The sequence below is a fragment of the Lethenteron reissneri genome, chromosome 33, assembly GCF_015708825.2.
Source record: "Lethenteron reissneri isolate LAM-NWPU_2019-01 chromosome 33, ASM1570882v1, whole genome shotgun sequence".
Taxonomy (NCBI): domain Eukaryota; kingdom Metazoa; phylum Chordata; class Hyperoartia; order Petromyzontiformes; family Petromyzontidae; genus Lethenteron; species Lethenteron reissneri.
The window spans coordinates 8,740,919-8,757,917 of NC_083811.1; the positions used below are offsets into that span (position 1 = coordinate 8,740,919).

At 41.9% G+C, this 16,999-nt stretch overlaps 1 protein-coding gene across 4 annotated transcripts in view; it reads left to right on the plus strand.

Annotated features, from left to right (window-relative positions):
• The first annotated feature begins 8,613 nt into the window (after positions 1 to 8,613).
• NOSIP (nitric oxide synthase interacting protein) overlaps positions 8,614 to 16,999 on the plus strand; it is a 33,440-nt gene continuing 25,054 nt past the window's right edge. Inside the window, exons 1-2 of one of the 4 annotated variants that reach the window (XM_061564519.1) lie at positions 8,614 to 8,718; positions 15,526 to 15,613. In XM_061564519.1, the coding sequence (XP_061420503.1) occupies positions 15,544 to 15,613 (70 nt within the window). In that variant the 5' untranslated portion in view covers positions 8,614 to 8,718; positions 15,526 to 15,543. Of the gene's footprint in view, positions 8,786 to 14,193; positions 14,333 to 15,525; positions 15,614 to 16,999 lie in introns of those variants that run through there. The other 3 variants (XM_061564518.1, XM_061564517.1, XM_061564521.1) reach the window with 3 other exon arrangements.

Here is a 16,999-nt window from a genome sequence, read left to right on the forward strand (position 1 = left end):
CCACGTGAAGATAAACACTCGTTAATGGGATTGGCCAAACATCCCAATTCAAGATCCTCCTGAAAAAAAGTCTTAACACTCACTCAGGCTTTCCTGAATAAAGAATGGACATTATTTTTGAGATTCTAATCTAGTTATTGGAATATTACTACATTTTTATCACAGTATTTTGGTTATGATGCTATCACACAATTGCCCACTGTTATTAATTGTGATAAAAAACATTTCTGTTGTGTGTAGAGCCAATAGCGTACTTTGGCAATGTCCTACAGTGCTACCTCGCAGTGGCAGGACTCAAACTATCAAAAGTATGCAAACTTGTTTAGTTGTGAATGCCCTAATGACCAAGACACGAATGCGCGTATCACTAAAGCTAGTACCCCTTTAGTTTGTAACATATTTTTTGTATATTTTGTTTTCCAAAAAAACTGTGGCGATAAATTCCAAAAAGCCCTTGTAAAAAAAAAAACTCTTAAAATATGGTCTTTAAGAATGTACGTGGCAGCTTGAGATTTTTTTAAAGCATGTTTCATGGGCACACCTCACCAAATGTAAGCATTTCCACGGCGGTAACGGATGTCACAGCCCAAAGGTCAGTGTTTTTATTCCTATTAATCTTCATTTTATACCTTCTCGTGTGTGTGTGTGCCTGCCTGAGGCAGCGTTGTGTGGATTCACTTCATTCCTCGTTAATATGGCAATGCCCTCTGATAAAAAGACTGCCGCATTTTTTCCCAATTACCACCATTTCAAACCTTTTTTTGGTACTTTTCCATCTGTATACGTTTCCGTCACTCGTCTATCGCTACTGCCATGGTTATTGTTCCCGTAAATTTCACTCGCTGATTCTTCTACCCGTGATGTTGGGAACTCTGTTTCGTCTCATCTCTACTGTGGTCACCCATAACACTGCAGGTCAAAACACTTCTTCTCTCGTTTTCTTCCCTTGCACTGCTCGACTTTGGAATTCCCCACCGCCACCATCCCCCCCCCCCCCCCCCGTCTCTTTTTCCTAATTTCTCATAAGCTTACTCAAAAAAACGTATTAACTCTTATCTATCACAGCTTTAATAGTGCTCTTTGTTGCTGGCCACTTGGCATTTTAAGCGTGTGGGGCTGTGGCTCAACAACAGTGTACAGCATACACATACAATGTCCCAATATGAACTGAATTAAATGTCATTTAATTGTTTTTCCTTTGTATTTATGATACGTGAACTAATTATACTTTGCCATTGAACACGATGGATAAAAGCATAAACAATATGAGCAGCAAATTTCGATTTAAAGCTTTCGTGACTGCAGGGATTAATCTTCTTGGTTCTTTCGGTAAAGTCACGTGACTTTACCGAAAGAACCAAGAAGATGAATATGAGCAGCACTCCAATCAGTCGTCACATCTAAATAAAAATGTTTTAGTTCATCAGACACTTTCCTAATCAACATCATCAAGCAGCATTTGTTTAAGCAACCAACATTTTGGCTGGTTTTGACCTTCTGGGTGTCATCGCAGTTAAACTCATGGCTCTGGGTTACCAGATGTCATTGGCAGCAAGCTTATTCCAGGTAAGATATGAAATCAACTCACGTGCAGGTGTGAGATAGCGTATTCCTTCGCATGATCATGGGGAATGGTAGTGGCTTTCGGAGCCCTTTATCCAGCAGTGGACTTATGGCTGTTGCTGATGATTCGAACTGAGTTCAACCTGGACGTATTATTTAAGGCCGGGCATGGTGGGGCATGCTTACGATCCAGAAATTTTGAGGCACGGGTTTGTGCATCACATAGGTGGATTTGTGAAACTGCCAAACCCATTAGGCTGCAAGGTGGCCAGGAAAAAGCAGTACAGCAAAATGGTAGTGAACCTATCCCCTCACATGTATGGTGGGGTTTCCGTATGTACTCTGGTTGCCTACCACATACAAATCACTCCTCAATATTGAATTGGCCACACACACGAAATCAGGGCCATCCTGAAAACTACTTTTGCGGCTGTGAGGTTTTCCTGGGAAAATAAACATCAATATTCAAAACTGTTAAATAAATGTGACTTTAAAACGACTTATAAAACATGTCATAGACCTGTTATCCTTATAATACAGTAGTTATAAATTACATATTTTATTGTAACAATGGAATACATGAAATATTATTTGACGCAGAGATTGCTAGTCTTTGTGATGCTTGGAAAATGTCTATGTTGAGTGTTTTCACTTGTGAGAGGAAACCACAGTTTCCCCCCAAAAAAACACTTACATGAGAGAATATCACTAACACCTCAGAGATATATCAACAACCTACTTGTTGCACTGCCTATATTTTCCTAGAAAATATATGCCACACACAGGTTCCATGTCTACATGATCCACCGACTCGGCATCTGAGTTACAAATGCGGAGTTACGTTATAGGTGTGTGCCAACACGCTGCCCATAGATGCAATGTTTAGTTTGTTTGTGTATAGATTACACACCTATAAGTCAATATTACTTTCCTAAACTTTGCGAGGACAGGATTATTTGTTTATTACATACCATCCCAAATTTGACCTCCATCCATCTGGGGAGGAAGTGCACCCTTATATGAACATCCACAGTAATCAAATGACACAAACGCTTGCTGTTGAGCACAGCTTGTAAAAACACAATTTACTTTTTGTTGGTCTGGGGCAGGGAGTTAGAAAACAGTTCAAGTGACGTGTTTCATTTGCTGTGACAATGTTTTGTTAAATTAAGACAGCCGGACCGGTGTTTTGCTAAATTAACTTGCAGTTGCTTTAGCCCTTTGCAAACACACAAAATATGTACAGCAACTAACTGCAAGTCCACAACTTAAAAGCACAGCTCCTTTTAATAAAAGTTTCAAAAGCAGCTGGATGTCACATCGAAAGGGCCCTTACTGGCGCCGATAACGACATTCGCATTTAGGATCTCTGTATTTATTTTAATCAGACATGTTTTATTGCCTGAAAGTGATACAGCCCAACTTGCACAAGTCTGGACTAGATTATCAGTTTATTAAACTCATGGGTTATTTTTATTCACTCATGACCTTTATATACAGTATATTATCACAAACATTTGCTTTGGGTTCAGTGATAATTAGAATTAAAATGAGTAAACGGTTTAAATCAAAGTGACAGCCTTGGTCAACGTGTCCTCCGCAGATTGAAAACCTGCTGTTTACAACCCCCAACCTGCTCCCAATTAAACACACTCCTAGAACTTGGATTAAAGTCAAATGTTGTAGAGCACAGCTGAAGATGATCAGCGTGAACCGATAAAATGTGACAAAATGAGGAGTCATCAGAATATCCGCGATGAACGGGGAAACCAGCGGGTGTTTTTCTCTGTCCCAATTCAAGAGGACGGTGCAGCTGCGCTTTGGACAAGACTTACAGCCACGCAAAAAAAAGTGCCTGAAAGACAGCAATAAATTAGGAGGAAGCACTAACAACTTAAGTGGTGGAAAAAATAAGTCTTATTCTCCGAAAAAGAATAATACATCCTGCAAAAATGTGTTACCATGTATCACTTTATGTTGGGGAGGTGAACTTGCAAGACAACAAGATTTTCATCACAGCCAATTTTAAGATATTAAACATCGACGCTGTGGAGCTGTGTATTAATGGGCTTTTTTGCGATGTATTTTGTAAATGTTTTAATCGTATTAGCTGCTCTAAAAGTGAAAGGGTCTCTTTCATGCATTACAATGAATATACATCAGTGTCATGTTCTGAATGAGAAATTGAAACAAAAATCTGTTTGGGGCTAACAATAAAGTCAAACACATTGTCTTTTTTCCACAATTTATCCCAATGAAATTATCAATGGCATGTAATTGAGCATCCATTCAGATGTCTGCCTTTTAGTAAACAACTGGTTTAATTAAAGCAGCTGTCTGGTCAAGACTGTAAAATGTTAACTTGAAGCCATTCAGCTCTATTGGATAGTCTTCGTAAGTACTGTATTTATAAATTAAGTTACGAAAACTATGAAGAGATTTTAGTTTCAATCCACAGCTAAATGAAGTCCTCCGCATGCCATCTTATCATGGGAATTTTATTTTTTACCATACTTCGCCACGCTAGTCATTGCAGCTTGGTGAAGGAGCTGATCAGAATTGGCTCAAACATCACGCACTATTGATGTTAATTCTAGATTTGAAGCTTTCGTGACTGCAAGGATTCATACTCTTTGGTTTTTTCGGTAAAGTCACGTAGGTAAAAAATTAAATTAATGAAAACAACTAAATTCCGAAGCGTCGTGATTTAATTGAGTTGTTTTCATTTATTTAATTTAATGTTTTACCTACGTGACTTTACCGAAAAAAACAAAAAGTACTATTGATGTTAGTCGTAACCAGGAACTGAATTCAGGCCACTGGGATTTTGTAGCGTAGTGCACTAATCACTGCATCACCACACGACCCAATGAGTATTTATATTAAACAAAAGTCTAAATTCTTGCCACTAAATCGATTTTTTCAACTTACAATGCAATAACATTTGCATATTTAAACCATTCAAATGTGATTGCACTTCAACACATGATACAGACAGGGAAAAACAAGCACCTAAAGAGTCTGGGATTTTAACTGGGAAGGTGTCTCACAGTGAGGTTGGCCAGAGGGAATTCAAGACTGCAGGAGTACGTTCAAACAAAACGCACAGAGCCGTAACTAGAACAAGTTTAAAAACATCACTTGGGAATTAAAAAAATATATTTCTGTTGCACCTTTTGCTTTTTCCTTATGTCTGGTCATGCCTCCCATAACATGAACAACACACTGTAAAATAAAAAAACACGCACAGCTCTTAGAAGCTGTCTTTTGTAAGAAATAAAAAAATGCACGTATTGGGGATAAACTGCAGAAACAGGGTTTCATCTGAAGAGCGTCTCTTCACCATCACGGAGTTCCCAGCTGTGGACACGGACACTGGAAACCACGGAAAGTCATGCCACGATGCCCATTCGTGCCTCTAATTACCAACAAGGATCTCAATAGTGAAACTTTTAAATGTAAAATCCGTCAAAGAACAGCCGTTGACAAAATATTATTCTATATTATTTTGTTATAAAAAAAAATGTATTGCAGGCAAAAAAATCATTACTTGGATAAATTGCTTGGCTAATAACCTTGAGGGTGGTAGCGGTGGTGCGGGGGTTTGCGAAATACAATTCCCACAACTGTATCGGGCGCAATTGGTTAGGTTTTCCATAGGGCAGCTCCTCATTAGCAACACAACTTTATACATTTGTTAATGTTGGATCATCTCTACGAGAGTTACCATGTCCCGTCCCATTGCAGATGAACAGATAAACTGAGGGCTCTAGCAACCATACTTTCAACTTTAGTTGTAAAGCTTAAAAAAGTCTAAAAATCAATTCTATCTTTGCAAAACATGCGTTGGCTCGATGCAAAAAAAATCCTTATATTATATGGATATCACCATACTTCAATAGGGATTACCATTGAACAACAACAAGCACGGCTATTTTAGTGCACACAATCAACAGGAGGTACTAGAACAATGGGCTCACATTATGCACGTGCATAATGTACGTTGATTACCATACAGATAACCCAACCGGTAATGGATACCCATAGTCATTATATGCATTGATTAATCGCCCTCCCCACTTCAAGGAAGAAGTTGCTCACAAGTGATGTCATCACATCTGCCCCTCTATTTAAGGAACGAAACAGGAGGATTTCTACACAAATCTGGCTGTCGCCTGATGAAGCTAGTTGTAATTACACTGGTCTACAATTTTTTTAGATGTCGTCTGCTTCAGATATTAAATGTGCTGTTCATTATGGATTTTTGTGCTGATTTGAAATATACCAATTAAAACAACTGATTGGCTACTGTTCCCAAGATATTTAAGTTTTTACATGTTACGGCTATGTATATTGTGTAGAAAGTAGATTTTTACTCATAAATTGTAAAACCTGGGTCTTTTCATGTGTTTGTGGTTGCAGCACAGGTTATCACGTAACACTTTAAAATCAGCAAAAGGGTTATATAAATAACATTTTTATTTGAAGCTTTCGTGACTGCAAAGAGTATAAATAACATTTATTATGAAAAAGGCCAAAAAACATTATATATAAGTGCATAGTTTAGTCCTTACTCATCTGCATTATGAACGATGTTGAGGGCTGCTATCACACCATCGATGTTGTTGCAGGCTAAAAGATCACCTTCCATGAAGAAGAATGGGACAAGATCCTTTTGACGGTCACGGAACATGGAAACCCTAACTTCACCTGCCAGGAGCTTCCACTGCTGCAGTCTGGAGCCCAACAGCTCTGCCTTACTCTTGGGTAGTTCCAGATCCCTGACAAGGTCTTGCAGATCACGTTGTGTTTTGAGGTTTGGTTCAGATGAGGAGCATGGGAGAAAATCTGGAAGCTGTCTCTGGTCCACACCACAGACAGCTTTCTTTCGAGCCTTAAAACGGTGTTAACTGATTGGTCCACACCAAACAGCTTTCTTTCGAGCCTAGTCTCAAACGGTGTTTCAAAGACAATGCATATATTATCAGAGTATGTTTTTTGTGTGCATTCTGACCACAAGTATTGTGGTTAATGCAGACATGATTCCTTGTAAAAGGTTTCAGTGTGGTGTTTTACCATCTTAACACCTGTTTTGTATGCCAGAAAAAAGGAGAAAACCTGTTCTTATATTTTGGTACTGGAAAAGGAGGTCCCATAAAGTTTCATCCTCTTCCTCGTCTGACTCAAGTGAGAATAATTTTGGTACATCAGGAACTGGGCGTATAGCTGATGAAATGTTTGGATAATGAAGTCCACTTTTTGTTCTTTGACACACCTTTCCCAACTGGAGGCGCCATTCAGAAGTAACAATTGCTGATATGATCTGCTAGCTCTCTCCAAATAATTGCCACTTCAAAAGGCATAGCTTTCCTTTTCCTGTTCAACCACTGGCGAATATTTGTTGCACAAGTGTTGCAGCATATGTGTGGGGCCCACATCTTGTCCTGATCTCCAATTTTGCAGCCAAAATAAAGGTGATAGGCGTTCTTAACCATAGTAGTTATACTGTGGTTTTGTGATACAAACATAGCAGAAGTTATCTGCTTTGTTCACACAAGTACGAGGCACATCTCTGCTCACCTTGGCGAAACAGAAATGTGTCCCTTTACAAAATCAAACACTGACAAATAAGAGCACGACACCATCTGATTTCTAGAGCTGATATAGGGCAATTTGTTCAGCAGAGGGATGTAAGCCTAGTTATGATGGTATACATGACTTCTAGGAATAACATTATGCAATTCATATCATGTATGATGCAATTCCAGGTTCAGATCGCATCATTCATTGTTTTGCTCAAAAAGCAATTACTGCCCAAACCCAGTCATAGATCTATTCATATATTCAGTCATAGATGTATTTTCGTGATTTCTGGTTTAAATCGAGATCCCTTCCCTTTATAACTCACATATCCTCCGCTATTCCCAAGTCAAGGGTCGTATATACAGACCCAGTAGCATATCTTGAAAACTAGAGCCAATGAACATTTTTTTGCATAATTTTCATTCTTAGTGACCCAGAATTAAAGTTGGACTACATTTATTTCGGAAGCATTTTGTCTGTAGACCAGTGTTAGTGGCGAAATGTCGTACTCAGATTGTAAATGTTGTTGTACCAGTAACGAATTGGCACGTTCTGTTGACGTGACAAACTTTACTAATTGTCTGTGTTGGGTGGTGGCGTGTAGCAATTCCAGTTTTTTGTGCTGCTCAATCAGTGCTACTTAATCAGAAAATAATACTGAGCTGGTTGTAAATTCAAGCTTTTTATTTGATTTAAAACAACATTTACAATTAAACGAGATATATTTACGCGATCGAACCCAACAACAAATATAACCTGTATTTTTATTTTATACCAACGTGACTTTACCGAAAGAACCAAAGTATAATCTTTATATTCTTGGTTCTTTCGGTAAAGTCACGTAGAAGGGAAATAATAAAATAATGAAAATATAAAACAATAAAAATTCTCACGACGTTTCGACTGCAACACAAGCAATCATCATCAGGTGTGAAATCCACAGCAAGAAAAGTATAATTTTTTTTCTTTCAAATTTTATTGCTGTGGATTTCACACCTGATGATGATTGCTTGTGTTGCAGTCGAAACGTCGTGAGAATTTTTATTGTTTTATATTTTTATTCTTTTATTATTTCCCTTCTACGTGACTTTACCGAAATAACCAAGAATATGAATCCCTGCAGTCACGAAAGCTTTAAATCAAAATCTATTATCTTTATTATGCACACCAATAGCGAGACACGGCGGCCCCGCGCTTTACGAAATCGCGACCCCCCCCCAAACCCCCCTACGGACGATCCGTAGCTTTAAAAAAAAATCCCCTCAACCCCGTTTGTATTTCACACAACGGATACGCAGTGACGTCATCTTGAGGGGGGTGGGGGTGCGTGAGGGGGGGCGTGGTCAGTGCAGCCGCCCCCACTTTGACCAATAGGAGCCCGGATTGACTCTAGGCACGTGATCGCTTCCGTCCAATCGCCTTTGGGAATCGCGCGCGTACGCTGTAGGTAATGTAAAGTCCCCCCCCGTGGTAATTGAGGGGGAGGGGGGGTGTGAGGCCTTCGACTTGCGGCCGAGCGCGGAGTGAGTTGCCCGGCGGCCGCCTTCAGCCTTCTCGTCAAAGCGTCCCGCGGTCCGGTGCCGAGCGGTCGCGTCCGCCTATAAGTTGCTTCGCTGTCGCGGCGTTCGCCTCACGCGGTGTAAGGCGACCATCTCGTACCCCTGGGGCGGCCCAGCTGCTGCTGTTGTTGTTGTTACAAGGCCCGGACGGTGACGCAGTCGCGCACACGGGTTCCTGATTTTTGCCGGAAAAACACGATTTTTCCAGCGGCAGGCATCGGTGTTTTTTCTTTAATACAATTAAACCCGATTTAGGGGAATTAAAACCTGGTTTAATGAATACGAAATTCTGATCCGAGGCTTAGGCTGCTTCCTCGTCGGTGCTGCTATCGTACTCGGGGGGCCGTCGGGCACGGGGTAGTCGTAGAATGCGGCGGGCAGGTTTGGTCTTGATCAGGGGTCGGCAACCAAAATAACAAGAAGAGCCATTTCTTTCCAATTCGGTACAAAATTCAGTATTTCAAGAGCCGCAATGCATCTGAGTACATACTGTACATACGTACATATCGTCAAGAAGCAGCCCGTAAAGAGCCGCATGCGGCTCCGGAGCCGTAGGTTGCCGACCCCTGGTCTTGATGAACACGAGGAGCTTCTCCACAATCGTGGGCACTGCCAGTGAGTTCCTTCGCTTGGAATGGATGAAGCCCATCGTTGAGAAGTTGGCGAAGTGCAGTTCTGCAATTAGAACCAATTAAACCGGATTTCTCCCAGTCTCAGATCGGGTTTAATATAAAAAGACAAACCCGATTGTAAAAAAAACGACTGTGCCACCCTTGGATTTTTGCCACCAACGCGACGGCTGTCCGTGTGTGCCGTGGCTCTCCGTGTGTGCTGTGGCTGTCCGTGTGTGCTGTGTCTGTCCGTGTGTGCTGTGTCTGTCCGTGTGTGCCGTGTCTCTCCGTGTGTGCCGTGGCTCTCCGTGTGTGCTGTGGCTGTCCGTGTGTGCTGTGTCTGTCCGTGTGTGCTGTGTCTGTCCGTGTGTGCCGTGTCTCTCCGTGTGTGCCGTGGCTCTCCGTGTGTGCTGTGTCTCTCCGTGTGTGCTGTGTCTCTCCGTGTGTGCTGTGGCTGTCCGTGTGTGCCGTGTCTCTCCGTGTGTGCCGTGGCTCTCCTCTCCGTGTGTGCTGTGTCTCTCCGTGTGTGCTGTGGCTGTCCGTGTGTGCCGTGTCTCTCCGTGTGTGCCTGTCCGTGTGTGCCGTGTCTCTCAGTGTGTGCTGTGGCTGTCCGTGTGTGCCGTGTCTCTCAGTGTGTACTGTGGCTGTCCGTGTGTGCCGTGTCCTCTCCGTGTGTGCCGTGGCTGTCCGTGTGTGCTGTGGCTGTCCGTGTGTGCCGTGTCTCTCAGTGTGTGCTGTGGCTGTCCGTGTGTGCCGTGTCTCTCCGTGTGTGCCGTGGCTGTCCGTGTGTGCTGTGGCTGTCCGTGTGTGCTGTGGCTGTCCGTGTGTGCCGTGTCTCTCCGTGTGTGCCGTGGCTGTCCGTGTGTGCCGTGGCTGTCCGTGTGTGCTGTGGCTGTCCGTGTGTGCCGTGTATGTCCGTGTGTGCCGTGTCTCTCCGTGTGTGCTGTGTCTCTCAGTGTGTGCTGTGGCTGTCCGTGTGTGCCGTGTCTCTTTTCGTGTGTGCCGTGGCTGTCCGTGTGTGCTGTGGCTGTCCGTGTGTGTTGTGTCTAATGACACAGTGGGGGCGTGGGGGGTAGTGGTTAACGCGCCACGCTACGAACTCGGCGACCCGAGTTCGATTTTCTCGCTCACGGCCACCAAAGCCGCTGACGAATGTCTGAACCGGTGCTGGACCTCCCCGAGGGCGACTCGGCCTCAAATGAGTACCTGGTGGGGTGTAAAAAAAACAATCGCCACTGGGGGAGACAAAGGCGGCCGGGCGTGGTTGCTGGCCTCCCACCCCCCTCCTGTGCCGTGCCGGCATTCATAGGTGCCCACGAACAGCACTTGCCCCAACATTCTGTTAAGGCTACACGGGGGAGTGGGGGATCTTTGTAACCGCACAACACCCACACATTGTACGGTAGTTTAGCTGTAGTCATTCATCATAGTTATGTAGATCTCTTGTCAACGTCTTGCCAGATGAAGGTGTCCCCACGGCGTGTGAATCGTGTGGGATTGTTTGACCATGCTTCACCACGCTGCTCAGTCCGTCTTGGTAAAGGAAGGGGCGGAAGAGCCCCCGGACCACAAATATCGTAATTATGACCACTTTCTCCAGGGTCTGTAAAAATAACATTTTGTAGGAAGCAATGTATATTGTTTTCATATATTTACAGCAAATGTGTTAATAATCCTGCCCAAGTTGCTCAGCGGTAGAGCGAGCGTCTCACAAGGTTGTGAGTTCAAATCCCGGATGGGATTCGACTTAGCTCATCATCTTCGTTGTCGAAAAAATTACCAATTTGTGAGGAAGTCAGCAGTTAACCGGATTAACCTATGAATAGACACGCCGTCATATGAATGTGGAATTCAGGACCGCGGTGGTGAGATGTTAACTACCTCGCCTGGCATACAGGTGGCTGTGGGTTCAATCCTGACCCTGACGCTTGTACATTTGGAGTTTCCATTTCTCTCTCCCCGTGGTCGCGTGGTATTTTATCCGGATCCTCCTGTTTTTCCCTCCACATTTAGAAATATGCGTTGAGAGTATTTGGCTGCAATACACTTGGACGTGATAAGCCACTTTGAGCTATCATTTGTGGCCAGGTGGCTTCTGAAAAATTACTACAGTACAGTATATATAGCTCGGTGGGCCTGACATGGTAAAGTAAAAATAGTAAAATTTTCACGACCGCCTCTGGACCATGAGCGAGATGAGCACCTCTGCTAATTTCAGCAGGAAATTACGTACTGACTTGAAAAAATAAGACTGTATTGGTTCTTCATAACCATGGGCACAGAAATATAATTTTACAAAGTAGCGTGTAAAAAATGCCGAGATTCATGCATGAAATTATGAGCAGGTAGGTAGGTGAATCTGGGCCAATTGTAAGTTACTTGAGCTTGCAGAGGATACTTCAATAGAAAGCATATTGGCCGATGGACAAAGCTCGTGACAGATTCACACCTAAAAGAATGCACCTGAGGATGAGCACTGCAAAGATGAAGCGAGATATAAGTTCATGAACAGGACTTTGATGTAATGTTACAATGTAGGCAAGATTGAAAGATGGTGATGGTTTTGGAAGACTTTCACTCAGGAATGAGTGGTAAACTAATAGTTAATTTTTGTTTAATACTTTTAAATGGATTAGTAAGTTATTGTATGTTTATGTTCGTTTTCATGAAAAATTACTTTCATTGTTAGTGAAATTTTGACTCCATCAATAGGGACGAAACTATTTGAAAGCGTTGGTTTTGCATAACATGAATGCAGTATCTGAATTTCCACATGTTGGTGGTTCTAGTGACCGGTGGATGGTCCATGGTCAGTGTTTGCATAAAGACCAAGTGCATGCCCTCAGTTGTATACACATCACAGGGAGTCATTGGGCACTATCTATGCTGCTGCAAATCTTTGGCTATGGAATGTTAGTCCAGGGCATTCCTACAAAATCCTAGACCTTGATCACTGCCAAAAGTGCTGCACATTATTCTTTTATCATTCGGTCATTTAACTGTATTGCATTCATTGCTTTGCACTGTAAAAACAATGTTGACATTTTATGTTCTTAAAAAAGGACGATATTGGTGAAACCCAGAAATGGTGTTTGTGTGATAGAATTTTAAGTCATTTTTTTGTACATTGTCGAGCGGGTGAACGTAATCATATTTAACGTGTGACGTTAAGTGTGAAAATGTCAATGTCGCGTGGCTGTGTGAGGGAGGATCACCACTGAGATCAAGGGAGAGTTGAGGAGGGCCACGGGATTTATATTACATTTTGCCCCCCCCCCCACACATTATCAGGGGCCTTGGTATGCAAATAACCTGAATACAATTTCTGTTTTTACCAAATATTGATCATTTTAAACAAATCGAATAAGTAGTTTGTTTGACAGCGGCAAAACGGCAGTAATTAAATTTTTTTTTATTGTTATTCTATAAGTGTAGACTATAGTGTCCTAAGCGCTTCATGGTCAGTAGTTATGCTAATTATACATTTTGCACCGAAATATATTGTCCAATATTGGCCTCTGCCCCATCATTTACCAATGCCTGACATCTGTTGAAATTGAACATTTGAAAGACCTGTGTAAGAGGTAATAATTAGTTAAAATACATCAATTCAAAATATTGCCACTATTTAGAGTAAATTAATGTTGGTGTTTAACAATATATATAGGGACTGCTTTTTAACATTGATGCACAAGTTCGAATAAAACCTTGGCAAATACATCACGAACATTTCCTTATAACAGCAACATAGAAAATGGGCTGACATTTTTCTTCATGAAGGACCTCGGTCTGAAACGTCAGCCTATTTTTCTTTTCTAAGGAGTTTTTTGTGATGGATATATGGTGGATCTTTTGTGTGAATACTGGTTATGTTTATAACGATATAGTGTGTAGGCTACTACATTCAATTAGGCATCTGTGCAACATCACTGCTGCTTTTAAGAGTGATGATAATGTTCTTGCGTCTTTTTGCACTACTAATGGCATAGAAGGGAGTGTTGTGCACATAGTACTGTCTGCAGAGATGAGTTACTTTGGATTTAATGTGGCATGGAAAAGGTGCAAGTGCCATACTGCACCATATAGCTGCTCAGTGCCAATGTGTTAAATGCACTCGTATGTTATATTAGGCAGAGGAGTGGAGACAAGGGGGAGATGGTAGGAAGACTAGCAGACCTACGTGCCCCGGGCACCTGCCTGTAACCGTGCCTTTGCAGAAATTTACAGCGTTCGACAGATGAAAATAAAGTGGGATGCATTGCAGACTGCCATGCAAAACTAAATCAGTAGATAACACTTACATTTGGCTGAATATTAAACCTGTTGCTGTTTTTGTACAATAATACAGCTGTTCTTATTTTTTGACCAGTGGTAGTTAAATAAACTGTCTTGTTTAAAAAAAATATTGTTATTCAGAATAACAGCTTTTTATAAATATTTTCAGTATTTAAACTACATTTATCCATGTTGATTTGACTATTTTGCACTGATAATGAAAGGTAAGCCTGTGTATATTTGCATACCACAAATTTTCATTGAAAAAACTTTAGTACCATCTGTAAAACGTTAACTTAACAGACTTGAGTAAGTATTTTTTAACACTTCAAAAACAACGTGGCAATATGCTGCAACCTTAGAATTCATAGCATTTTGAATTACACTCGTTGCTGGATTAACATTTTGAGCCAGAACCCAGCATTTAATTGTCAGAGCCTTGTAGGACCTTTTGATGCGAAATTTGGCAATATACGACTTTTTCCTGCAGCCATCAAGCTGGCGCACTGCAATTCATTTATCTTCCGCAGGGGAGGGCGGATTAGCGTGGGGGCTGGGTCCTGCAGGGCTGTGGGGGGTCACAGACAGCTTGTCCTTTGTAGTGCATCTCGGGATGAAGGACCTCCAAAATTAATGGGCCGCGTGGTCATGAAGTCACAGAACTCCCATCCACCGGTGCAGCGCGGTGTTCCCCCTTTGAACGTCTCTCCTTGCAAGTCGGCTGACCGATCTGCCTTGACGGTATGCAGCTGTCCATGTACACGGTCGGGTCTAAATCCCCCGCTATCATTTTCAGGCCCGTGATTGCTTGCCGTGCTTGTAACTAAAGGTCTCCGCTAAGTGCTGTAGATAAATTAATTACCCGCCTGTGACCGCTCCTAACAGGGGGCAGCAGGAGGCATCAGTTCGAGTCTGTGACCTCAGCGTTTCCATCGATCACAGGGGTTGCCGCACCTCTCCGATTGCGACAGGAGGAGGATTATCGTGGCCCCTGATTAAATGCTGCCTCTTCTTTCAGAAAGTTGAAACTACCATGTTGGCCAAAGTTGCATATTTTAACACGTGCAGTTTTTTTTCCAACTGAAATGCTAAACCCTTCCACTTGTTAAAAGAGTGAACCTTTAGCCTGCAGTATAGTTGATATCATTTTTGTTATTAGTTGTGAGAACTTTATTTAATTATGTTTGCCTTTGCTCTTTCTGAAAATGGCAGCGACAAATGACTGTAGTAATAATGGCGAAACGAAATCTGAAATTACTTCATAGTCAGAGGTGACACAAGCAAGAGCAATTGCAAATTTGTAATTTGTTGTGATATTGAGCTGGCTGTATTAAAGGGCCTATTTTTAGAGTATTGTTTTGCTGTCAATCATTGTTTAAAAAAAACATTTTTGGTGTTTTCTCAGAATAGTTTTTAAATTGATGTTGATGTATGTTGTGATAAAATAATATTTAAAACATCAAAGCGTACGAAAATACTATCCTTAAAATTGTATAAACATGTTTATAATGCTTGCATTCCACTATTCAGCAAAATAACACATGTTGATTAATTAAGATACGGAACATTGTTTTCTCTGCATGGTTAATATCTTCATATTTCGGTCCAATAACTGAAGCGTAAAAATATTTTCCACAGTTATGTGAGAACAGCTTTAACCAAAGTACACGTAATAACCGCAATATATAATGATAGAACTGTGGGCGAGAAGTGAAATGTAATTAATCAAGGAAATGCAGTGGCTTATTCGTAATACCCTTACTGACATGCAATTACATTGACGCCTTGGAGTTTGGAGGCTGCATCGTACAGTGTGCATGCATGCACATTGCGTTCTGGACAATGTGGCCACAAGTGCACGATGGACGATCGCCAGATGCAGTCTCACTCGCACACGTGCTAAGCTGAGTGGTTAACCACGCTATTGTTCACAGGCTGGAGTGTGACGCACCATGACCAGACATGGCAGAAACTGCACCGCCGGTGCTGTGTACACCTACTACGAAAAGAAAAAGGACACAGGTGCGACATTAGTATTACTGGCTTTATTTGGGCTGGCAATACCAGCTACACTTCATAGCTCATCGGATTCCTCCAGTCTAAATAAAGATTCACGCAATTAACATTTTGTCGAATTACCAAAATAACCTTATAAGATCTTGAAAGCGAAGCAGATTGTGTGCATAAATATTTTTGTGACTATTAGAAGGGCAGTAAAGGGCAGTGTAACAATCCATTGTGCCATTCTTGTATACCGCATTGTCCGTGCTCCCCACCTTCAACCCCGCACAAACCGGGCGGTGAAGTGTCAAATATCCCCGCAACCCACACCGTATGGCGAAGCCCTCATCCAGCAGTGGATTTTCAAAAGGGCTGTACATATTCTTAGGTTTTTTCGGTAAAGTCACGTAGGTAAAACATCAAAATTAATAAAAATAATAAAATAAAATAAAGATCACGACGTTTCGGAGGCAACACAAGTCTCCGTCATCAGGTGGGACCGTCACAGCCAGATTAGCTGCATCAAGTGAGGCAATGATTCAAGATGTAATCCCTTAAAAGCGAGGAGAGGGGGGAGGAGAGGGGGGGGGAGCTCATCAGAATGTGGTAGCCAATGAATGGAACGTATCGGGAGGGAGGGGGGCGGGCTGTACATGTACAATTTCTCGAGTAAAATGACTCCCGCACTGGTTTCCCAGAAGATGAAATAAAATTAATAATTTGGCCCACTTCTCTTTAGGGGTGAGGTAGCCCATGCTATACCCCACCATCTTCTTGGTTCTTTCGGTAAAGTCACGTAGAATGGAAATAATAAAATAATAAAAATTAACCAATAAAATAATTCTCATGACGTTTCGGCCACAACGCAAGCAGACGGCTGCTTGCGTTGTGGCCGAAACGTGAGAATTATTTTATTATGTTTTATAAGAACCAAGAAGATGAATCCCTGCAGTCATGAAAGCTTTAAATCGAAATATACCCCACCAGTTACACTGGGCAGGCGGTTTCCGGGTTACGATGATCCACTTTACCTGATTTCCAACAATCCACATTTATAACGTTTATATAATGCCACCATGGATTTACGACAATGCAGAAGCTTTATTTACAAAGCATCTTCCAACATCACTCCAAATACATTTTAACAGAGTCGGTCTGGTTTCCGATGTGACTTTGCATGGGCTGTTATCCACAAGTGTTTTTGTGGATTGTTTGCCTATTAAGCCCTCTTAAATATGACTGATAAAAGGAAAAACACATCGACAAGTGATGTTTCTACTGTCTGGAAAAATAGGGTCCGATTTACAACGAAGGGGTTTCCAAGAACACATTGTGTCGTCAAAGTGGGGACCGCCTATACTTTCAAAACATTAATGTGACTAAACATTTCTCTCATTGATGATTTTT